Source organism: Cydia strobilella, chromosome 10, assembly GCF_947568885.1.
Source record: "Cydia strobilella chromosome 10, ilCydStro3.1, whole genome shotgun sequence".
Lineage (NCBI taxonomy): Eukaryota > Metazoa > Arthropoda > Insecta > Lepidoptera > Tortricidae > Cydia > Cydia strobilella.
This window is the reverse complement of record NC_086050.1, coordinates 7,914,222-7,940,946: the sequence shown is the minus strand read 5'-3', so window position 1 is coordinate 7,940,946 and position 26,725 is coordinate 7,914,222. Positions and strand designations below refer to the sequence as shown.

Genomic DNA, 26,725 nt, shown 5'->3' with positions numbered 1-26,725 from the left:
CGGCCTGAAAGTGGTATCCGCGACTTCGCTCTACCAATAATACTTAGTATTAATAATATCCGACGTTCGTCTAATATAAGTAATATTACCGAAGTTCCTTGTGACAGATTTGTGATCAATATTTATTAGGAACACATATTGTGTATTGTAACCGTCTATGCATATAGAATTGTTGATATTTATAGATCGCGAAAACTTTATTACAAAATACTCCCGGTCAATTCGAACAACGTGATAATTACAAGATACGAGAACAATACGAGATCTAACATATACGTTATAGTTTAGGTTTCAACTAGTTATCTTTTGCAGTTTGATTCGAGAAACCAATTCACGCTACAATAATTGTGACGTTTTGGGATATCCATTAGATTATTCATTGGATGTCTAAGTTATATCTTAAGCAAATCTTAAAGAGATCGTTCAATAGGACATTCAGACGGAAATGTCAAATTTGACATGACTTTCTTAAATATCTCGTTATCGTTTCGGTTGCATATCTAGTGGATATCTAGATCATTGTTCGAATTGGCCCGTAAGTTTTGTGCTTTTAACGTTTAACATCTTTCAAATTTTCTTTTTTTGTCAACGTTTCGTTGGTTATTCAGTAAAAACTGAAATTTTGTGACTAGCATATTATTTAAGTGGTGTTATGCCCTATTGTAAAAATCTGGGTTTTGTCCACAATCATGTTATTGAGAGCAAGCAGTATACCTACAGGTACAATGTAGTGTTTGTATAGTCTACTTCAAATTATATGTCAACACTGTTGCACCTTACTCTTTTGTATTAGGAAAAAATGTAAATATGTATATCTTTGTCGTCGACCGTACAAAGTCAGAAACTCACCAACGCCATCATACAAAATACGATTATACATGTAAATACTAACTGTTTGTAGCGAATTCGTTGGTAGGATTTTTTCTGGACCGTCTGTAAAAATTCAAGTATCGACATTTGGTACTTACCTAGTTTTATAAATTTGATGGATATAAGGTTTATTCGCATGACATCCGCCGTCAAATATACCTGGTGGAGCCTGTAACACGAGCAAATAATTAAAACATAAATCCTCCTCCTCAACGATGACACTTTTGTTCATTTTTTTTTTAATTATGAAGTTTTTAGATTTCCTATTTTTCATACAAATATGATCTTCAATGTACGCCATCATCAGTATAATTGACGTTGCTTGTCACGCTTTAACAAATGCTGGTCAGTTTGAGGAGTACAGCCTACAGTTTAATATTTTGCTCCTATTATAGGACCCACCCGGTATATATAAGGTATATACTATATGTACTTACCAAATGAAACACTGACTGTTAATTATACTTACATACGCATAGTAAATAAAGTTTACCCATTTAAAATCTACCCTTCGAATAGTTACTAATGTAATATAACTAAAATGCTTATAATGCACTTTGTAAAAATAAATTGCGGTCACATACTTTGTATAGTATCCATTTGTAAACTTATTAGAAGCTCTCTATGCTTCAAAAGTTGATAGATAAAAAATATACGTTTACTGCTCCAGTGGAAGTAGTACGGAAGTCGTTAAAGCGCGGAGGAAAGTTTGCAAGCTTAAGATTTTCTGTTTTCTTTTGTTATAAGAACAAATCTAGTTGGTAACTTTTGCTTCGACGATAATCGATGAAGGCAGATATAACTTAGTATAGGATTGTTTACCAGTAACACGGGAAAACCTTGTTCAGGCCTACGTTGTTGTTTTCTCATACTTTTTTCTTGATGATTATTGATCATTTACTAGGTGCTCAACTACTTTATGTCGCTGGTGATCTAATGGTATATTTGTGATGCATATCATGAAAAGTTTAAGTTTATCTTGTTGTACTAACTTGTACCTTTTAAAACTAAATATATAAGTATGGAAATTGAGTGATAAACTTTCATAAATCGACTGAAAAAGTATCTGTTTTATAAAGTAAGTGTAATTTCATAAAAGGTATATTCGGGTAAATTCGGAGACTCCCTTGCCTATTGAACAGTTTGTCTAGGGAATAGACATGATGACAGAAATTTTGAAAAACTGTCCTATAATGTTAAAAATCGTAAATTATTTACTATGAATAACATATTACTGCATTTAATAAAGGTTTAGTAGGAAAAAACTACGTTTTAGTTTTTAGATTTTAAATTCGCTCCAAAACGCTTGTAAGTTTCATGGCGTCCCTAGTGACGTAAAGTTTATATAAACAAAACGCACGTTCTAGGCGTTCCTTAGAAGCTTATTAAATAATTTGTTTATTTCGTATTATTAAATATGAATACCAAAGTGTTTTAATGTTGTGTAGTTCCTCAGTGTAATAATACATCAATTACAACTCCTAATAAGTTATTTATGCATGTTCCACACAATAAAACAACACGAAACAAATACCTATAGCTACACTTGCAAGGCGAGACAACGGCCGTATTGCCTAAAGGGAGGTTTAGACTATAGCAAGAACTTGCATGCAATTCTCATTACATTGCGGTATCTGATAAACATTTTGAATGCAGTTTATCTTAGTAGTCAGCAATGTAACGTAAATTGCATGCAAGTTCTGGATAGTCTAAACCTCGCTTAAGACGCATCTTTATTTTTGCGATGATAATTTTGATGTGAGTATTTAATTTATTTTTCAGTTACTATACCTAACGGTATCTATCTTGTTTGAGGCGTAACTTTAATATAAAAGTTGCATGAGAGTAGGTTTTTGAGGTTAGGTTTCAAATTGCACCAGTTTTGTTTTTAATAGATAATGCCAAAGTCTAATATTAACCTACTATGGAATACACATTGTGGTGTTCATAAATAAATAAATCAATCAGATGCGTTGGCAACACTAGTCAGACTGTCATGGCGGAGCGGTGTTTCGAGCGCACTGTGTGGAACAATAACAAATTGTTTTATTTATAATATAATTAATCCAAGAGTGGTTAGATTAACGGATGTAAATCTAAACACCACACACATAAAAAGCGATTTTACAGGATTTGGATTTAGTTAATTACTTAAATTAGTATGATTTTTTATATGTATAATTATAAATATTGTTTATTGTACTTACAAGGAACTTTTGACGTTTCTAAATTCTGCTGAACAAAAGTCTTCGTTTGATTGTAAAAACTCTCCAAGCATCATCACATCGATTCTAGGCAAATTAGCCCTGTTTGCCTTAGTAAATCCTTGTTCCATGATTCAAGTTATTATTATTAGTTAATATTCGGTTTAAACTACTAATATTGAATCCGTGAATCGTAAATAAAATGGCAGGAGAACCATAGGAGAACCAGTACTTCCAGTACTTTGGATATTTGTTGACATGAACGTGACGTCATTCGCTCTGATTGGTGTTCACTGAATCATGGCGGACTTGCGTATTTTGTAATTTTATTTTAACAAAACATTTACCAATCTCGCTAAATATAAACAAATAAATGCGTTTTTCGTATTCTAAAGTTTCATTAAATAAATATAATATTTTAGTGACTTTTAATTACTGTCATCATGCCTATTGCCTAGGAAAGGAATCGATTCATCATTGGCTGCTAATGTAATTGAAGCGTTTTCAAATGGTTAATTAGAATGATGTAGATGAACCGAATAATTCGGCCAAGTATACGGTTCGGTAAGATCTGAACCGAACATTCGGCCGAATATTCGTATTTTGCAAACTCCATATTCGGCTCATCTCTTATTAATATACAATACGAATGCAACTCGGCTACCCGACACTAGAAAGCCATGAGCCATAAAACTTTATGCTATGTACTTACGTACCGCGTCATAGATTTTTATTGTTTACCGACACGAGACTGAGTGAGAGTTATTATGTTTTTTTAGCTCAGGAACAAACTGGAAAATATTTCTTTGTTGCGTATTAGAAAGTCTATATAAACTATAAACGCTAGAAATTATTCCAATCATCACAAACATGCATGCAGATTCTCCTACTTACGTTTTAAGTACATGTTCTACCTAATATTGAAATTTTGTCATTTATGAAAACAATATCCGAATATTCCGAATCAGTAAAATATCATTATGTGCCTTTGGAAAGCACAGCGTCGCATTATGAAGAAGCTATGTGTTAACTCACCTGTTGTCAGATCGTTTCATTCGATTTCTGAACGATTTTCGAGTTCCCGAACGAAACTGTCTGTCAAATGTCACCTCTATTAGCATAGTAACTTATGTTCAGCATAAGCAACATACATTTTAATTAGTGTATCCACCGTTTTTAAATTACCCAGCAAATGCTTAGAACCCAAGAAAAGTTCAAGGAACGCATAACTTACTTTGACCGCTCGCTCAAGAGACTCCCCACATTTAAATGAGCCCGGAGAAGCCTTCAGCGGCTTCAGCCTAACACGTCATCGCTTCTCAAGCCTCTCCCGATAGCGACTAGAGCACATTTACCAGTGTCGCTAAGAATTAGCTGACACAGCATTTAGCTGACAAAATTCATTACGATGATCGAGGACGGGAATGGCTAAGGGATTTCGCTTTAATTACGTTGAACACATTTATTTTGGAATGTCACACTTTAGTACAGCTAGGGGTGGTTTAAAATCTTTTTTTAAAACCATATTGTAATTAATGGTTTTAGGCATTAGGTATACGTATTTTTTATATGTAGTAATTTTGTAGCGCCCTCTTTATGTAGGGAGTACTATCTTTTACATAAGATAATAGTTGAATCTAAAGTGAAAAAATCGGCTTAGGACTCTTACTTTATTTTTTAGTAGGACAAGACTACAAGATTACATTGTTGCAATGATTCCTTGATAGAAAACGCCAATCGAAAGTAAGATAATGTATGGAATTTTCTTTTCGTTTGACATATTTTGTCGATGTACGATTATCATCTTGGTTAGGCCCCCAGGTTATTACTATACGAATATACTGTCTTACTGCATGTACTTACTTACTTTAGGTTTTTTTGAATAAGTTTTTAGATTTGTATAATTCGCGATTCGCAGTTGTGTGTATCCTTCAAGTTTGTATCACAACTTCAGGTGTCATGATTCATGGCGCCACATTGCGAAGTGCGCTCTGTAAAAGGGACACTAAAATGTGAACAGGTTTATTGCGCTGTGTTAGTTTACATTGTAACTGGCACCGGCATTAAACCTTTGTTAATATTGATGGTAATAACGTTTGCTATTGTTTACTTCAATTGTCAAAAGTTAAATTCTATTGTTCATTTCTAAGCTTCTATAACGCTACCACCAGTTTGACACTGACATATTCGCTAGCGTGAGCGTAACTTACTCATACTGTGCATATTAATGCGAGCAAGATGTATAAAAAGTAAGTTACGCAGACGTCAGTGAATATGTCAGTTTGACGCTGATAAGGCAGTCGTGGTAAGGCTACCTGTTCTTATTTATACATAACGACAACAAACCGAAAATATTGCGTAAAGTCATACGTAGGTCACTCATATGTTGTATGTACGACTTTAGTGATCAAGCTAAAAATCGGATCTTGTTTTGATTTTTTTTTTACTGGTTATTTACTAACCATCGTTTTGACATATGAGTACTAAGAAGAATATGGATTTTTATTAATCTGAAATAAATATTATTCATTCATTCTTGCATTCATATCGATACTACAATACGAACTGTGAAATGATAATACTAGTAATAATATCCAACCTAGATTTTTTTTTATTAATAGTTCTTATTTTGGGAATTCCGAACCTAAATGACTTGGTCGTGGGACAACACCGCAACACGACGTTTCATTACAGTGAGACTCAGGCTCAGGCACGTAGGCATATTAATTATAAAATAGAATTTGCTTGTTATATTGGTAATTTTCTGATTTTTTTGTTGTTATTTTGTTTGTGTGTAAAAGATAAGGGTTAAACGTTTTGTCCTTAGTTAAATAGGCCATTAAAATGCCATTGTCTAGTTTTAGGATTATTTTTGTTTGAGTGTTTCCTCATTTGCCTGTGGGTCCTTCACTTATATTCTATAGGTAGTTTTAGCCTTATTCTTGGCGGTAGCTTACGTTTTGTAAGTCTTTATGTCACTTCGAAAAATACGTTTATTTTTATTCGAAATATCAAAATGAACAACCAATATAAAAGGTATATAATTATTGCTAAGCAATACAAATTATGCGAATTAATGTTAAGAAATACAAATGATTCAGTAAATCTGTAAAGCCGGTGAGCCGCGCAGACCGGCATTAAAATTAATTAACTTACTCAAATGGAAACTTTAATTACAATGAATGAAAATTCTAACTTTAAAAGCTCTATAATACCAATTTATTTTTCTTGTACTTTCATAATTTTTATTATTAAATCATTTATCAATCCATAATAATACCTCGTCTCTTATGGATTATGTTGGTAGGTATACCTAAATGTTAGGCGCCCGAAACATCAAGAAATTTAGACTCCAAATTATATTGAAACACATTTGGTATAAATGTATTAAGACGTTTTCCCATCTTCTCGCCCGCGCCCGTACAAGCAACGAACCCTTGAATGGAGCAAAAACGCGTCTCCGAGCTACGCAGCTCTTCAGCTGTACTCGGGTTCATATTAGGCGCTATAGATTGGATCGTTTGTAGGGTTTTTAAAGGCCGCTTCAAAAAAGTAAAAGAGATATCATTCACGTAACAATGGGCTGGTCACGAACAGACTTTGGTGCAATTTAAAAGCTGAAACCTCATTAATTTTATCGCATACAAGTTTGAGCGATGATAGATCTGTTAAGAGGTCAGCGTTTTTATTATTATTTAAATAGAAGTTTACTTAATTCTGAAAGTGAAAAATTAGTAATGTTGATATGTCAAAGGGTCACTCTTGTTTTAGATAGGTTGTTAAACTATAGCTATTGTTATTATAGATCGAGTACATATATAACTAACGTTTGTAAGTTTTAATATTTTATTGTAAGTTTAAGTTGTAATTTAATAATATGTATCCTTATTGTGTAATTAACAGTTTTATGAACAAGTTTGGGAACAAATCAAATTATTTAACTTTGATTTGTTTTTTTTAAGTAGTCACATTACTTAACTATATATAAATTATAAACTATAATAATAGATGTCATATATTAAAGAAAAAGTGACGAAGCCCTCCAGTGGTGAAGGCCGGCTTCGAACCGGCGTCTTTAGCTATCGCGGCTAACGCCATGAACCCCTACCTAGGCCACCTCGCCACGGCGGTACCCGTCCCAATTTCTTGACCCGAATCGAATCCGAATTCGGCCTTCACCACTGGAGGGCTTCGTAAGTTTTACTTTAATATATGACATCTATTACAGTTTATAATAGTTTTATATTTAGGACTAATAAACATACAAAAACATAATAGGTATGCCTATTATTATTATTTACATATTACAGTCTTGCGAAAAAGCGTATCTGAACATTCAACAGAGAACTGAAGCAAACATATTTATTACATTTTCGCAATATTTGGATTGGCGGGAAGTTGTGGACTGCCAATAATATATACGCATAAATTTGTACATCACGTAAACTAAGTACACACTGGATAAAGGCCACTGACTGTTTCAATACAGAGCCGAATGATACCAAATTTTATACCCAAGTTACAGTCAATGAATTCTAGGAGCTATATTTGCAAAAAAATAAATTATTGTGTTGGTACAATTCATTACATAAATGTGTATGCTAACTTAGTAACGTTCTACAAATATATATACATACATATATTTGATTCGAGATGTTTAAAGTACGTTCGAATTGATAGACCGGAAATTGCTCATACGGACTTTCTTGCATGTTATTAAATACTAGAAAAATGAAATATTACCCTCCATTTATCACAAACGCATAAATAAATATTTGAAAACTGGGTTTTAAATCGATTTCGGCGAAACAAAAACTGCCTTACCGCTCTAGAGCGCAGCCCAATATGCCAAAAACCTCCCTCTCGAATCTCTCAATGGTCCCTTTCGGCTAGGGTAACCAGATGTCACGACTTTTTGCCATGTCAGAAATTTTGAACATTTGTCAGTGATGATGAGAAGGAAACGAGGAACACAGAATTGATAGAATTTTTGGTAGAATACGTAAAATGCTTCAGGTCTTCTAGGGATATTACAGATCAACTTATTATTTTTTACACACTACTATATTGTTTATTTTTTTAGGTGTGCAGTAAAGAGTATTATATCTGTATATGTTATCTATCTGTCTTCGGCTGATCGTAAAATCAGGCAGATCATGAAATTCTTAGGCATATCATGAATCGTGAAAATCATTGTCTCGTTCCATCCTATTACCAGTAAGTTTGCCCTTCGGGCTTCTGAAGCAACCTAGCGAACCTATCCTACCTATCTATTGGTTCATTGTGACTACCGTCAAAACATTACTTTACGATAGACCTGATTTTACAATCGGCCGCCGACATAATATCTACTATTTCCTGCCGAGTGGAGTTTCTGTAACGAGCCGAAAGAAAAATGCCCGGTCAATGCTGCTGCAAGATATAAGTTTATTTCTTATCACTTTTTCTTTAGTTAATACTCGTTACATTGAACGTGGGTAGGTACCTACTTTCACATTGAGTCGCTTGTTATTATAATTAAAGTTAAGATGACCTTATTAAAACAAACATTTTCCCAGGAATTTTCAAGTTGTATGTGGTAACCCTAGTCAGCGTCGTGACTTATCACATCCGGCCTCCGCTAAACACATTTGCGTATTCTTTGTTAGCCTGTGTCTTCTACAATATTTAAGGTAAATACGTTTCGATATTGGGATAGCTTTTAGCTGTGATTTTAGGTTTATTTGTTTCGGCTTGGATTTTGTGGATGTGAAAAAGATGTTATATATACGAGTATGACACTGAGTTGGAAATGTATTCGGCTTTGATATCACAAAGAAGGCCATTAGAGCAGCCAGTTTCCAATGATTTCAGAAATTAATATTAACTAGGTATTTATTTAAAGCAATCTTCGATACATTAAGGTCCAGTTGCACCAAACTGTCTGTCACCGTTTTAGCGTCCGCTAAATTCTATTGTATGGGAAGTTTCATAGTTTGCTGCTGCTTGACGTTGATCAGTCTTTTAATTGTGGTTGGTGCAACTGGCCCTAACACCGTTATTCATAACGTCTGTTAAATCTAACAAACCGTTGGTAATCGATTGTCCGTATCCGTCATTTAGATATTCCTGTTTGTTAGAAAGATACATAAATTAAAAGAGGTTTGTAAGAGATTGCTAAGTTTTATGAATAACGGGGTCAGACTTTAGCTGCAGTAAATGCCCAGCTAACAACCTGATATTATATTTTATAAGTTTGAAAAAAGTGTAGTAAAAAAGGGCCAGAACATACACAAAGAGCCATTAGAGATAGCATTCATCGGTTCACTTTATTTTCTCCTACTATACCTACGAAGTACCTAAAACTGCGGCGTGGATTTCTCGTCATATTTTTTTTCTGAAAGTTTTGATTGCCACATCTTGATGGAAGAGTTTTAATATACTCCTTGCTCTATATAGCAGGCCGGTTAGAGTGACATATTTATGTGTTATGAGTCAAATCGTTGCTCTATCTGTGTTTCCCCCTTACGGTCTTTCCGAGTGTATTGTGTTTCCTATTATCCAATTAATAATTATTGGTTGGTATATGTGCTTATTTACTACCTATAGTTCTATTAAAGCATAATAATATGAATAATTCACAAGTAGATCAGTGACTACATTAACCGGTTAACTGCTCCAGCTCACAGACGCCAGACTGTGGCGCCACGTGTTTTTTATAATTACCACTACAAGCGCGAAGTGAAGTGGTTGGCAAACATCGTGCTCGTACTGACATTAGGGCGCGCGAGATGTATAAAAAGTAAATTACGTACTTACGTAGACGTTACCGTATATCTCTGTGTTGACACTCGTGGTACGGCTACTGGCCCATTTTTAATATGTATGTTCTATAAGTAGTGAGATATATCACTTTCATAGTTGGCAATACGATCATAAAAAAGACCGGTCAAGTGCGAGTTCGTTTAACTCGCGCACCGAGAGTTCCGTACAATCTTTCAAATATCTCATGTAACTATAAACAAAAGACTTTTGACCAGAAGTATGCTAAGCATAATTATGTACAGCGCCATCTATCGGCAAATCGTGTAAATAATTTGCGCGACCGGTAGTATATATGTTGGGTTTTTTTAAGAGCGTTCTTACAAGAAAAGTCGAAATAATGTAAAATTGATGATATTCCCGACAACATTTAAGATTTTACGCTCATTATTAGAAATAAAGAGTACTTGTTCCAGTAAGAGCGTCTTCTTATCCTTAGGAATATAGTTGTACATTTTAGAAAAAGGCCTAATTAAATTAGTAATGATTGTTTTTCTGATGGTCGTTTACGAAAAACCGCGTGAAGCACTGAATTGTGAGCTCTTATTTGTAAATTTTGAGAAGTTTACTCTGCTAAAGTTGGATATTTTGTATTACTAATATCCTGTACTTTAGGAATATCGAATGATATTCTTCCTACATGCTTTTAAGAAAGAGAAAATCAATGTTAAACGAATTGAATTTTCTCTTCGAAACAAGTGTAAATTCCTACGAAAATCTACTTAGTATCGAAGTCATTTTTATACACGAGCAATCTACAACGTTTGCTTATACTGTTGGTATACATTTGTTTATCAAATTCTACTTAAATTTTTTGGCAATTTTTTGAAAACTACTCTATATTGCCGATGACGCGCGCTGGCGATCTCAGTACCGCGGCAGAGCTTGAAGAGGTCGGACCTGTGTCGGTCGGCTCCGCACGTTTTCGACGACGGCAACGAGGTTTTTTATCGTTGTGTGCGGCAGGCGCCGTGTAAAACGCTATACTGTGTGCGTATAAATTGCGACTGAGAAACTTTGATCCGAGTACTGTATTTGTTTTTATAGTATTATAATTATTATAGTATAGTAACATAACAAACTTCCGAACAACATTAAAAATATTTGAAATGACCTGACATTTTATAGGTAGTAAATTTAAAAAAAAAACAGCCAAGTGCGAGTTGGACTCGCGCACAAAGGGTTCCGTACTATTACGCACAAAACGGTAAATAAATCACGTTTGTTGTATGGGAGCCCCACTTAAATATCTATTTTATTCTGTTTTTAGGGTTCCGTACCCAAAGGGTAAAAACGGGACCCTATTACTAGGACTCCGCTGTCTGTCTGTCTGTCTGTCCGTCTGTCACCAGGCTGTATCTCATGAACCGTGATAGCTAGTTGAAATTTTCACAGATGATGTATTTCTGTTGCCGATATAACAACAATAGACTAAAAAAAACAACTAAAAACAGAATAAAATGTGGTATTTCCTATAAAAAGGGACCTTATTGTCGATGGCGCTTACGCCATTATAAACGATGCTCCGATATAACTAAGACTGAACTTGTAAAAGTTTTTAATTATGTATTACTCATCCTCCTTATGAACCCTGGCAGTACCTAGTGGAACTTAGGTTTGGTGCAACATAGGCGCACACTGTTTTGGTCATTCGACTCGTCTTGATGAGCAACTTGGGAGAGCAGTACTCATGATAGAGCTGATGTTGAACCCTGGCAGTACCTAGTGGAACTTAGGATTGGTGCAACATAGGCACACGCTGTTTTAGTCATCCGGCTCGTCTTGATGAGCACTTAGGAGAGCAGTACCCATGATAGAGCTGATGCTGAACCCTGGCAGTACCTAGTGGAACTTAGGATTGGTGCAACATAGGCACACGCTGTTTTAGTCATCCGGCTCGTCTTGATGAGCACTTAGGAGAGCAGTACCCATGATAGAGCTGATGCTGAACCCTGGCAGTACCTGGCAAAACTGTCAAAAGGTCACCAACTGTCAATTTTGACAGATAGTATAAATCTACATTTAACAATGTCAGTGGGTGCTAGATTCTATCCCAAAAAGATAATTTTCACTGAAAATGACAAAAACTGTCAATCTGTCAAATTTGACTGATATGTCAAACAACACTAAACAAAACATTAACTTCAATGGCCATTAACGTCTCAAAAATTTAATTCGAATTAACTTTAATGCAATTGGTTAGTTTGACACATCTGTCAAAACTGTCAAAATTGACAGTTTGACAGTTTTTGTCATTTTTAGTGAAAATTAACATGTTTTGTTAAAGTTTGGTACTAAGTGACATAGTTTAGTGTTGTTTGACATATCAGTCAAATTTGACAGATTGACAGTTTTTGTCATTTTCAGTGAAAATTATATTTTTGGGATATAATTTAGCACCAAGTGACATTGTCCCAAGCTGTACGGTTACCCTGTACCTGTACCAAATGTAATGACGAAACATGTAAACAAGCGAGTATAATTTCTTTCTAGTATAAAATAATTCTTTTATTTGCACTGGATTTTGTATTTTCGTACCAAATAACAATAATTAGGATTTTAAGTTAAGTGTCGTTATAATTGTTTTCAATATGCTTCACGAAGGATCAAGATTGTTTAATCCATCATTGTAGTGCGAGCGAGAGGGAAAACGTGGTAGAAGGGATCGGCATACTGAGCTCGCACAGCCCGCCGCAGCGCGTAAAATACCTAAACTCGCTCAACGCCGAAATGTAATAGCGCTCTTAAGGATAATGATTTATCATGTGAAACGATTTCAACAATTTTATTGTATTTGAAAGAAGGTTTTTTTTAATGTAATCACGTAGAAATTTCAAGTATAATAAGCACTCGCAAAGGTGGCAAAATTGCAAATTAAATTCGGAAAAGATATTGATAATTAAAAAAAAAAGTTTTTTAAGATAGAGGCGTAATTATATTTTTCCTGTAATATTTATGATAATGTTAATGTTACGTAAAAAATTCATGATCTTTCATTGGTAAACTACGGAGAATTGGGGGGGGGGGGGGAATAGTTTTTTTTTAATGTACAATTTGAACTCTTTTAAACGCTACCCACTTGATCTAGTGGAGCATTATTCATATTTAATACAAATAAATTAAGAAAATAACAGTTTCAATGTGTTTGGGTTAGCAATGTTTGTGACTATTCACAATTTCAAATCGATATCTTAAGTTGTTCTCGAGATATTTAGCGATGCGACAGACAGACGGACGGACAGAGTCGCACCATAAGGGTTCCTTTTGTACCTTTTTGGTACGGAACCCTAAAACGCAAAAATGTTTTAGTGGCATTTCTTACGTGAACGTTTTTTGAGCATTCGAGCTAGAGACGGAAAAAATAAGCGGCTAATGGTGGATAGTCAATCGAATCAACTACACGTCGAATTCATAATTCTCCTGTTTTCCTTCTGACAGAAAAAATCACGTTCCTTTAATGTAGCAGTGACTAGCATATATATATTATTCCTCGCGTACCTTTTATCCATTTTTCCATTTTACCTTTAAATACGCTTAAAATCTGTTACCTACTGATGTTTATGACCTCTAAACGTAAAATCCGACTTTCATGGCAGCTGTCATAGGCACTAAAGTACATGGCATAATAAAACTTCTTGTTAATCTAGCTGTTTTCCTGTGAAATAAAACAAAATAATAAAATAAAAAGCATTTTAAGCATATTCTTATTTAAGGTGCCATTTATGTAGTTTAAACATTTTAAAACCTTTTCTAAGCGCTCTAAATGCTTTAAATCTACTTCTGTGATTATAACATTTATAACTGCGGTCAGTCAAGTCCAATTTTACGTTTTAAAGCTATAAATAGTAGGGTGGTAGTTTACATACGCAAATAACTAAAATGTAAAAAATATATTTAATGTCATATCATTGACGATTCTCGCTGCGTTGTATGGGGGTTGTCAGTCTTTTTTTGTTTACTGGACTCAGATGGGAAGATAATAATTTTTAAGAAAAAAAAACCGACTTCAATGGGGGATGCCGCTGAAAGTTTACTTATTTTTGATGGTGCACTCTTAGATTCCAGACAATGAAATGAAATAGACAGCATATTTTGCGTAATTATCCTAATTCATCTTTTGACTAATTTTGCCTAATTGCCTAATTATTATAATATTGCCTAATAATGTAGAAAAGGAGGTAAAACCACCCACTTTTCTAGTAGCATTTCGTTTTTGTAAGGGTCGCAGTTCTAACCTAACCTACTTTTCTGATAGCATTTCGTTTCTGTAAGGGTCACAGTTCTAACCCACTTTTCTAGTAGCATTTCCGGGTCCGGGTCTGGGTCCGGATCCGAGTCCGGGGCCGTGTCCGGCTGTCCGGGTCCAAGTTTGGGTCAGAGTTCGGTCCGGGTCCGGATCCGAGTTGGGGTCCATGTCCAGACCCGGGTCCGGGTCCGAGTCCGGGTCCAAGTTTGGGTCTGGGTCCACAAGGAAGAGAACAAATCGCCAAACGTGAACTATGTGTCATTGAAGAGTTCCATTCTGATCATCATCAGCAGTTCCACTTGATCAAATGTCACTTTTTTAAATGTAAATGCTGGATTTGTTGATGAAAATACAAAAATCACAACATGTACGCCTTTCACATTTGAGGAGTTCCCTTGGTTCCTCATGGGTCTCATCATCAGAACTCGAGCTTGACAAAAATATGTCCTAAAAACTTAAGTTGCTTAACAAACATAAAGAAGAGGACACATCGCCAAACGTAAACGATGCGTCATTAAAGAGTTCCATTCTGATCATCATCCACTTCATTCTCCATTCCACTTCATCAAATGTCACTTTTTAAAATGGAAATGCTGGATTTGTTGATAAAAATACAAAAATCACAATATGTACGCCTTTCACATTTGAGGAGTTCCCTCGGTTCCTAATGGGTCTCATCATCAGAACTCGAGCTTGACAAAAATATGTCCTAAAAACTTAAGTTGCTTAACAAACATAAAGAAGAGGACAAATCGCCAAACGTGAACTATGCGTCATTGAAGAGTTCCGTTCTGATCATCATCAGCAGTTCCACTTCATCAAATGTCACTTTTTTAAATGTAAGTGCTTGATTTGTTGATGAAAATACTAAAATCACTATATGTAAGCCTTTAACATTTGAGGAGTTCCCTCGATTCCTCTTGGATCCCATCATTAGAACTGCGTTTTGACAAAAACGGGACCAATCTGTATATATATACTTACAATCAAAAAAAGAATTTTCAAAATCGGTCCAGAAATGACGGAGTTATGGAGTAACAAACATTAAAAAAAAAAAAACAACCAAATTGATAACCTCCTCCTTTTGAAATCTTGAAGTGGGTTAAAAATCAAGGACTTTAAAACGTTTTCCCTAAATTAACGAAGACCTAACAGTTCTTCGTTTTGCTACGTGTGTGTGTGTGTGGGAACAGGGTACGTTAATATTACGATCAAGGCGTCATTTATGATTGATAACTTCGGTATTACATCAATGTTTTTCTTATTCCATTGTTGCGTCCGCACTAGGCCGGTCGTATATCACCATCACCGTTCTGCCCACCGATACAGCGGTAATATTATTACATTTTTTATAGTATGATACACTTTTTATTTCTAAAACCTACGAGTACATATTATGTAGTCATTACTGTTTAAGAGTTGAACAAATTGGGTTATCGTTTTATTTTCTGTCTTTGGACTGTACTTAACAAACCGTTATTTTTGGTCAAAAGTTGACTGGCAGATAATTCCAGTACAATTATTGGGTGCTTCAAAATTTAAACAAATAGCTAAAAAAGTTTAAACCCACAGCCTCGTTTAATATCGGTTCAAGTTAATCATCATTATGATAATACCTTCTTCTTAACTTAATCCTTTAAGAGTCCGTAGCAAGCTCGGCCGAATTTCACCTTCCCATACAAACGGAGTTTCGTTCTCATTCATAAAACATAAAACTACGTGTTGCATTGTAATGAAACTTTTCACATATAATGATACGAGGTATATCTATGCCTGTAATTAGTTTATATAGCTCCAGCTTATAAAACAAACGAAAAAGAGAAAATAAATATTGTATGAAAAACTTAAATTAGCTGTATTTTGTAAACTATGGTATCTGAAGCTACATAAACTAATTACAGGTATAAATATACCTTATCCTATTGTAAGTACAAATTTTCAGAGCAAACCTAGTCGTTTTAAAATGAGAGCGTAGCTACGTTTGTATGGAGAACCGAGCTTGCTGCGGACTCTTAAAGCGCAATAAATAGCCAATGTGAGTTCAAGCCTCCATGGCGCTCAATTATTCTATTGATTTTGGTTAGTAAAAAATGCCAAAAGAGGGTCAAAAAATATATTGTTTCTAACCTACATTGCGTAATAAAGGGTTAATATAGGCTTAGTATTATTGCGGATACAATCAAACGTCAATGGGAATAGATGCAAATAATCATATTTATGTATGTTAATGTTTTACTGGTTTGATATATTGACTGTGCCTTAGCAAGCGTGTGATCTGAGTGATATTTATAATCAATTTACGTTCCGTCATTTACTGCGAACATAAAGGATTTTAGTGTTGAAAAGAAAATGTATGATTTCATACATGGGACTAGATTTAAAATAACCCTCATATTTTAATTTAACCTATGTAAGGCGTAGCGCTACGATTCGTAGCACATACAAGCACATAAAATTCATACTGTGTAGCAATTTTCCGCTTAATGTTCAAATAAAAATCTATTCGTCTTCGTAAAATATATGATAACGAGGCCTATTAAGATGGTTATTTATTGTTATGAAACGTTCCTCTAATCGTTTCTCATAACAAGATCATCAGCATTGATTTTCACTAAGCCAGTAATTGTTTTGTATTTCCATGGTTCGTTAATTTGTTAATTATTATAAATAAAACTCGTTTTTTTTTTTTTTTTATGAAATAGGAGGCAAACGAGCAGACGGATCACCTGATGGAAAGCGATTACCGCCGCCCATGGACACCCGCAACACCAGAAGGGTTGTAAGTGCGTTGCCGGCCTTTAAGATGGGAATACGCTCTTTTCTTGAAGGTTTGAAGGTCATATCGGTCCGGAAATACCGCAGGCGACAGTTCATTCCACAGTTTAGCTGTGCGAGGCAGGAAGTTTCTAGAGAAACGCACAGTTTGTCGGCTTTCTTTATTTTATATATTATAATGTACCCTTACAAAGTATTCTCTACTTTTCAGAACGCTAACACTATTTATATCCTCATATTTATTGCATATAGAAGCCAGTGGCAGGAAGCCAGAGATTTATCTAAGTAGAAATTTTAACCAAAGTCTATATTTTAGCGACAGTGTGTTGTTTGTCACAATCACTGGGGGTTTAGGCACGTTTAGCATGTTCACGCGAGCGACGGACAAACATATCGCTCTCGGTGACCGGGCAGCGTTTGCAAACACAAATAGTAGGTGGTATGTATTTAGGTTCCAACTGGTTTGCATAGGAGTATATAGCTTGAAGCTCTATTTTAACAGATTATTAACAGATTAACAGATTTAACAGATTATTACACACTTACAAATCTAATGCCGCTTCAATGTTTTTGTCCGAATGCAAGTTGGCAGCCGGCTTGAGTCGATTTAGCTTCAGCAAGCTGTCAGGTTAATAACAGTGGGAGACATTTAATCTTTTCACGAAGGACACCAATTTATATATTTATTTTATTTTATTTATTACAGCTGAAGTAACACGTTAGGTAATAACATAGAAGCAGTGAGCCAATTACAAGTTTCCACAGATAGAAACTGCGTAAAGTGCATGGTGTGCGAAATTACAACTAATAATACTTACTAACTTATAAATATACTTTACTTATCTTACTAGAGAGGGAAAATTGGTTTAATCAGTTAACAAGAAGAACAAAAGAGAGAAAAAAGAACAGGATAGAGATACAATGTTAACACTTTTTCCACTGTTAACACTTAACAGTGGGAAAAGTCCTGAGTCATTAGCTTACGTATCGAACTAAAGCTATCGCAGAACAGATCGATGAGATCGTGATGTTTGCAAAGCTGATTGAAAGACTTACCAGCTCTTAGAAGGGAGGAGGATTTCTTCAGGTTCGATTAATTACATGCACTGTATAATACTCTAAATATAGTGTGTTGATATTTTAATCATTCGTACCATACATATTCAACTAATGCCAACATTTTATATCGGTTAACCTCAAAATAGTTTTAACACCCACCTAACTTTCCATTAAAATTCCCATTGCAAATTTCCACCGTCGATATTTAAATCTCTGATAATCCTTTTCTTATATTTACATTTTCCTTATTAACAGACTGTATTAAGAGTTTTGAATGTGAGTTTGAAGATTCGAATTTCGATTAACTCAAGTGCATTGCAAGTATATAGTAACTGAGATGTCTTCAAATTTACCTTGCTTTAGGCGAAACATAACTCACAAAGCTACGTTATACAAGCTAAGCCAAAAGTTACACATTACCATACCCGAGTAGCGAACACCACCTCTTCCATTCCAACACCGTGTACCCTATAGACTAACTTGATGCTATGTTCCCCAGGTCTCACAGAGCAGTCAGAGAGTAAGCCACTAACATACAAACTAAGCATGAACTTAGCACTAGCGTTTCAAATTTACACCCCTCACACTACTTAACGCCCCTTGTGTTTATTACCATCAAACACATGCATGTAGTTTTCAATCAACTTGTAAAAAAAAAGTTGTTTCCATAAAATAACGTACTTACTCCCTTTTTTTAGAATTTAGAAATTTTATGTTATTTCTACTCAGTCACCAGCTATAAATAGTACGGTAACGGTGTCCCAAAGCATATACAAAGAACAAGGAACAAGGAGTAAAATTACCAATATTTTTAAAAATGGTGGAGGTATGTTTTATTTAGAACACCTAACGTCTTTTCTGTTAATTATTTTACTATTAAATTAATTTAAGAATACATAACAGGCATTATTAGTTTATTAAAGATTGAGTTTAAATTGTTAATAAACACAATTGGGTATCATTGGTGCATAGTTCGTAGGGGAGGATCGCAATTACTTCATACCTACATTAAATTTCACACATTAAACTCATTTGCAAGTGAAAAAGTCGCTTCTATTTAGGCATAATTTAATAATTATGTAGTATTTATTGCCCCTCACGTGCTTCGGGACGCAATACACTAAATGGATATTTTATAGTGTTCCTTTAGCATCGATAGATTGGATATCGATAGTTTTTATAATGTCACTGCTATCTTGAAAATGTACTGCATTTAGTATTCGCCATTCGGAGTTTTAAATCTGGTCTTGTGTTGAAATGTATTAAATGTATGTGCTAGCCTTTTAATTTATTTTTTAATGTCATTCCTTACTTTCCTTTGTATCAAAATAACAATTTTAGGAATTCATTCATAAATATTGGATTTATTTTTGTTTCTAGTTATTAGTTTCATATTTATTGATTTTCATAAAATAATATTCGATAGAAATAAATAGACCCCAAATTCTGGTACCATAACCTTGCTAAATAATGTGAACGAAAAAACATTTACCTATTTTACTTTGAACTTAGCCACTCGAGAATAATCTATAAAACCTATCGATATTTTGGGAACACTTAAAATCTAATACACTTAGTTGCAAATCGATTCAGCCGGATTATTTCTTTGCAAAGCAAGTCTCTGAATGTGCGTCACTTAGTTTAATTAATGATGAAGATATTTTTATCTCGTACTACACTGTAAATGTTTTAGACGATATCAAATTGATTGCAACTTAGTGCTAAGGCAATATTTCAATTTATTTGACATTGATTAATGAAATAATATTACTAAGGGGTAGCTAGCTAGTAATATATCCATTGTCCTCTTGTTCTCTGGCATGACGTAGACCTCACTTTCTAAATATAAGTATATCTATGGTACAACAAGTAGGTGTAGTCCTACTTTATACCTACCATTGTAGAAGTTCATACGTAAATAGTTCACAAGTGAGTGACAATTGTTTTATCACATTACTCATTCAAAACTTCATTGTAGTACGTTTCAGTAGACAGTTAAAAATAATAGTTACGTAAAACAAAATTATTAAACATATAAATAGTGCATTTTGAATAATAGATTTTTAGTCTTTAACAACTAGAACTCTGTTTACAGTCATACATACATCATTGAGGCTGTGAATGGTAAGTAAATTTGAAAGTTATTAATGTTTCACGAATCTACTCTGTATTCAGTTCACTTAGATATTAAATATAATCGTATATTCAACACAGATATTGACAGGACTGGGTTTCTGTAACCCAATTTTGGAAATATTTCAGCACTGACAATGATTTTACATGCAGGTTTCACATACAAGCATATTAAGGATGAATACGATAGAACATTAACTATTGGTTATAGTAGCTGCCGCCGCCGGTTCGATCCCAGCCCTGGACTATGGATGGAGGCTTTGGTCAATACTTCTTTTGTATATGACATCTATTTCAGTGAAATAAAACTATGAAAACGGATTACATCGCGTATATTGAATTCATAATACATCCCGACGTTTCGAACCCTTTACAGCGTTCGTGGTCACCCGTTTTCATAGTTTTATTTCATGAGTAACTATCGCGGTAACCGAAGACAATATTATCTATTTCAGTTTTAAAGACGGAACAGGTTCTAAGGCATTCTCAGTTTAGAATTCGAACCGGCTACTAAGAAGTAGAAAGTTTGAGATTCAAGTGGCGTTTCAGCTCGTTAGATCGGCAATGCATCGGCGAGAGGTTGACCACTTTCCGCAAATGGACACTCGTCTTTGTTACAAAGAAATCTGAGACCTTTTGTTCAGTGTACGAGCTTGATAAAATGTTATTGGAGTTTCGAAATCTTAGCGAACTTTATAAAACATTAATGTTGTTGTAATAAAATATCATCTACTTAAGTTACTATAATAACACCAAGAAAATAGAGCAAGTTTTTAATGTTTGCATATTGTACGGTCTGGTCCAGTCTGGTCGAGTCGAACTCTCGCACGAAGGGTTCCGTACCATTACGCAAGAAACGGCAAAAAAAATCACGTTTGTTGTATGGGAGCCCCACTTAAATATTTATTTTATTCTGTTTTTAGTATTTATTGTTATAGCGGCAAGAGAATTACATCATCTCTGAAAATTTCAACTGTCAAGCTATCACGGTTCATGAGATACAGCCTGGTGACAGACGGACAGACAGGCAGACAGACAGCGAAGTCTTAGTAATAGGGTCCCATTTTTACTCTTTGGCTACTCAACTTTTGTACACTATAGGTGCTTATATTTTGCACTACTTAGTACACGTCAAGTACGTACCCAAATAGTGTTAATAAGATATGTATAGCTGAAGTAATAGGCATTCAGCGGCTTTGAAATAGGTAAGCCGGTGGCCATCGAATCTTATGGAAACCTCGATACAGTTTGATTGACATGCAACGAGCTTAAAACTTAAGGTTTTCGCGTAAGGAAATAGACTCCCTGCTAGGGTGGAGGGTATGACACGGTCACTGTCATTAAAAATCTTACATTTTTTATAGTTATGTTTAGTCCGTTTTACATTATGCGGTTATTTAGTGTCTGGTCACAATATTTTATATATTTAACCACATATGACCTTTATTATCTACTTAGGGAGTATTTACAATAAAATATTAAAATATATTAACAAATTTGTACATTAATAGTAGTGGTGAAGGCCGGAGTGGTGGAAAACACAAATCAAAATATTTAATAAAATAATTTGATTTGTTCCCAAACTTGTTCAAATTTTTACATGTCAAATACAATCTCAGCAACAATTGAGACTTAATACCCACATTGAAAATTTTTAAAGTCGCGCAACTTCCATAATACATTTCGGCCTTGTCGATTTTTTTCCGGTTTACATTCTTACCAAGACCCGCGAAGTAACCACAAAAGTTCACCAAACAAATTTTACTTAAGAAAGTTTCATTGAATTAAGTCATTGTTATGGAATCCCGGCTTTTCGCGTTGATGACAGCATTAGGGAATTGCCTGGAGTTTAAAGAGCTAGCCTTCGGCTAACCTGGTCGTTAGTGTTGTACGTTAGTGACAAGCTGTTGTTTGAGCGTATTTCCTAGAAAGATAATTTCATAAATACACATTGACTAAAATAAAATAAAATTTTATTTGAAACGATTGTTTATTTTACATCAGGCTGATATTAAGTATTTAAACAATATTTGAACGTACGAGTAGTAGTGTACATAGTGTAGTTGTGCCTAACGCTCGAATTTTTTTCTCTGTAAACATAAAAAGCAAAAATAGTTAATTGTTATACAAGGGAGCAAAGTTGTATTTTACCCGAGTGTGGAATTTAAACACGAGCTAGCGAATTGGATTCTAGGGTTGAACTACGAGCTAGCGAATGGATGCTTTGGTTTAACCTAGAAAAAACCTAGATAATAAAATCCTGAGCGAAGCGAATGGTTCGAAAATAGAATACTGAGCGTAGTGAGTGTTACAACACACGCTTAATTTAAAAATCTTTCAACATCTGAAGCCGTGAAAATCTTCGATTTCTTTGTGACCGACTGACTTTTTTTTTCAGGTATACCGTTAGCTTTGGATACTTTTCAATATGAACATTCTTCTTTATTTTAAGAGTTGATTTCAGCATTGAAAATGTACTCCAAAGAGTACTTGGCTTTTTAGAATTGGCGAGTTCGAGGAAACATGACAATAACACCGTTTCGGAGAACGTTTTAGCTCCTTTTTTATGCCTCCATTCATTGAATAAATCGAATGCTTTGACATATTTTACTCGCGATTTTTCGGGCAACAAATGTACTTAATTCTGCAGTTTGTATGGCTTGCCGCAATGATGGCGACAATTGTAATTCCTCTTCGTCATTTGAGACTCATATTCACACGGAAACTCGAGAATTTGCGTATAAATTGCAATGATTTGCACGAAACACCGACGCAATAATAGTATTTTATACAATCGTGATATAATTTATTAGAGAGCTTTTCAGTCGAGTACCTACCGTGTTTAAGCAACGAAGCTTGCTGAGTTGCTTAAGTAAGGTACGAGATTAAAAAGCTTGATTATATCACTTTATATACAATACTTTTTCTACGAGACAAATAAAAATACTTCAACTAGTAGAATCATATAGGTACCTAAATACAGCTAAGATACGCGAGCTGCCGCAGCCCCCGATACCTTCATACTCGTACGCGCCCCGGCCGCCGGGCCCTGCGCCCCCGGCGCGTTGGTCAACGACACCTCCTCGTAACTCATGAGGCCCTGGTACCTGCTCCTTGCTAAATTTTTCTCGATTTTGTCCACCGTCGCCTATGGAGACTAACAAGCATGGCTAAGCTGTTTTCGTAGGGTATGTGTCCGAGAATTGTGAGCATTTAAATAAATCGATAGTTTAAGGAAAGCAGAAACGAAAAAGCTGACTTACATGAACAAGATTTTACTGACAACTAAAACAAAATATAAAACAATATGAGTGACAGACATAGACAAAAGGTATAAAAAATATAAACAATATAAAAACCTATTTACTAGTTCTCGTCAGTATGGATGTTGCTATATGAAGGGTGTCACATGCGCGTTTCTGACTTATGAAGCAATTGTTTCTACTACAACATAAAATAAAATGTTTTTGTTGGCCAACCAATCACAAAGCAGATGCGACGCAGCAGCGTGTTTAAGTAGGCTAATTTTCATTGAATCAAGTCTCCTTAAACAAGAAATATTTTATCGAAATGTATGAAGTTCTATTTCCAAAATTTTTATAATTGACTAAACCGTATCGCTAAAATTCTTATGCTTGAGTCGGAAGTGCCATAGACTATCCAACGTTGAAAAGAGTAAGGTTGTAGTGCTGCATATGAAGTTGTAATACACAGATTATACTCGACAAGTAGAAAAAAGTTTTAACTTTTAAATGAAGAATCAAGAAAAAAATCCATTCGGGTGCGTTCCGTTTCATGCATTTTGAGTTTACATTGTTACTTGTGATGCGTTCATAATAATTAAAATGGATGAATCAAAATAAAATTTCTTGTAAGATTTTAAGTGTGTACACAATCATGTTATAAAATTCACCATAAATATGTTTTTAATTGAATACAATTCAATACAAAATTATGTTTGCGTCCACACCACCTGATTTGATCAGACCATTTAATCAGATGGGCGAAAATTTGGCTGGCATTTACATGTTATTATGTTTAAATAAAGTAACTAATAATACGTTCAAATTTCAAATATTCTTTGCACTCTTGTGAACTTAATGCAGTTTTGCTATCATCTGTTTCTAAAGAATAAAAAAGGGCTTTCCGAGCTAGAGAGGTGAAAAAAAATATTTTGATCAATGAAGAATATATTGTGGCAGGGAAATACGAATTAGTTTACAAAAACATTTCTTTCAAAAGAAAGCCAAAAGAAACAAATAATCCATAATCCAAGTTGTAATAATAAACTTTAAAAACCTTTTATCATAATAACATTAAGCGGGCCTTCCGAAACGGACCCGCCACTCACAACTTTGTTATTAAACAAAAAAAATGTATTTTTTCTTTTGCATTTCTTTTCGAGTTTAATACGAGAATATTGTATTGCTGGGATCCCGGGATACCAAGGCGTTGACGGAAATTTTCATACTGTTTATTAGGGAAATTCTTCCTGGATTGGAGCTGGACGAAAGTGGGGCAATCGCGTTGGCTAAAATGCGGAAATAATAACTGAAGGTTTTTTTATAGCCCTCTGGGTGTAGATTTCGGACGAAGCAGTCCTTTGGTTCCAAGCTTAAAAAAATTAAGCAGATTTATTATATACTTCTGTGAACTTATGAAAATAAGTTCCTAAACATATATTGATAAATATTGATTGTCTGCGATAAGTATTTGTAAAGTACATATTTTTAAAATAGGTGATTCTATAAAAGAAGAAAAAAAGTAATTTCTTATATTATATTACTTTGCTTTGTCACAGTAATGCAATGTAAAAACTAAAACCAAACGATCCATTGAAACAATTTAAATTTTAATATCTTTAATGCGGGTTCGTAGCCATCTTGGATCGAGTTAAGGCGGCTCAAAGGCAAGATGAATACTCAGAGCTCATGAAAAAAGGCTTATTCGCTATTAATTTGCAATGCAGTTACGTCCTTTTTAACTAGAACTGTAGAATAGTTTTGCAGAAGAAAGGGAATGTGCTTTTTTGATCTAAGCTGTTATAGCTATATTACCTAACCGAGTTCACAGCTGGTACGCTTTAACCAGTATTAAAGCGATATCCGAGTATGCTTAATTCGTATGGATCTCAAAGCCACCTTTATAGTAGTTTACCTAAAGTTATGTCTTCAATAAACATCACCCATGTACTATAGGAATGCTTAGCTTCAGCTAACTCCATACATATTTAGATATGTGTTAAATAGCGGAGCACCTAATCTAAACTAGACTAGACAGATACCTAGTTACTTTGACCAATTCACTGAATCAGAAGTGACTGAGTTCCAACTGTTTAAAGGTCTTTATTTTTAGAGCTGGAGATAGTTTTATTAATTTAGTTTTCAAATTTACTTTATTTGATTTCTAATTTATTTACTTAGACAAAAGTTCAAACATGAAAATACTCATATTATTTATGCTCGTTATCTAAACTAATTTATTTACGAATAGAAAAGTCTGCAGAGATTTTGACAGCACACGCAGTGCAGGTGTTATTTTAAACGTCTTTTAAAAAAACTTCTATGAAATTATGACGTATAAATAACACTGACACTGCGTGAGCTTTCAAAATCTCTGCAGACTTTTCTTGGTCTAACAGTGAATTTCTTTGCAAAATAACAGACTTTCGTTTTCGTAGAAAATTTCAACAATAATATCACAAGGTAATCTTAGTAGTCCTGGAACCTAGGTAATAGAATTCCGCTACTCCGTTTTTCATTTATTTGTAGCAGAGCTAATAAAGTGTACTGGAAGTTCCAGTGCGCTGAGTCCTCCACTAAATATTAAGCTCTCGAACTTTATTATTATTAGGCGCTACAAAGCACTTAGTTCTCAATAGAGAAATCTTCATGCTTTTCGCTTCAAGAGGTATATCTTAAATTATTGATAATGATATTACCCTTTATACCGGGTGTGGCCTGTAACACGAGCAATTAATTAAACTGTAGGCTGTACTCCGCAAACTGACCAACATTTCTTCAACTACTTTTAAAAATAACTTGTTTTTTGATTTTTGTTCATTTTGAAGTTTATTCTAACGCAATGTAGGTATTGCGAATTTTAAGTAACGTCAATTACAATCATGATGATATGATGTAGGCACATTGAAGTTAAATATTTAAATTGTATAAAAAACCGGAAGTCTAAATATTTCATAATTTTTAAAATTTGTGAAACAAAGGTTTTATCCTTTGAGAGTAATATAATGTTTTAACTATTTGCACGTGTTGCAAAAGACATCCTGTATAATAAGTGTGACCATGAAAAATTATAAGCGAAAGCCATTCTAATTTTATACATATATTTTTTACTCGACTTGCAAATTGTATAAACTTAGACCGTTAGAAGTAAGTAGGTTACTCATAAACTTAAAATAATACATAAGCAAAAGGTCACCCATGGGAATTAACAAGAAGAAGACGACGGGGATCAAAGGGAGTTTTATTTATTTTAAGATAATAATATTATCCAGATATTAACGTTCTAAGAACACTTCTAAACTCATTAGTTAAATTATTGTATTATAAAGTAAATAAGATTATACAAAAATAAAACTATTGAAGTCTCCCATTTCGGGAACAACAGTAACACTAAC

General features: G+C 34.3%; 1 protein-coding gene across 1 annotated transcript in view; it reads left to right on the top strand.

The window, feature by feature from the left end:
* LOC134744927 (Kv channel-interacting protein 4-like) overlaps window positions 1-26,725 on the top strand; it is a 187,638-nt gene that overhangs the window by 29,899 nt on the left and 131,014 nt on the right. Inside the window, exon 3 of the mRNA XM_063678875.1 lies at window positions 18,455-18,475. Within this exon, the coding sequence (XP_063534945.1) occupies window positions 18,455-18,475 (21 nt within the window). The remainder of the gene's footprint in view (window positions 1-18,454; window positions 18,476-26,725) is intronic.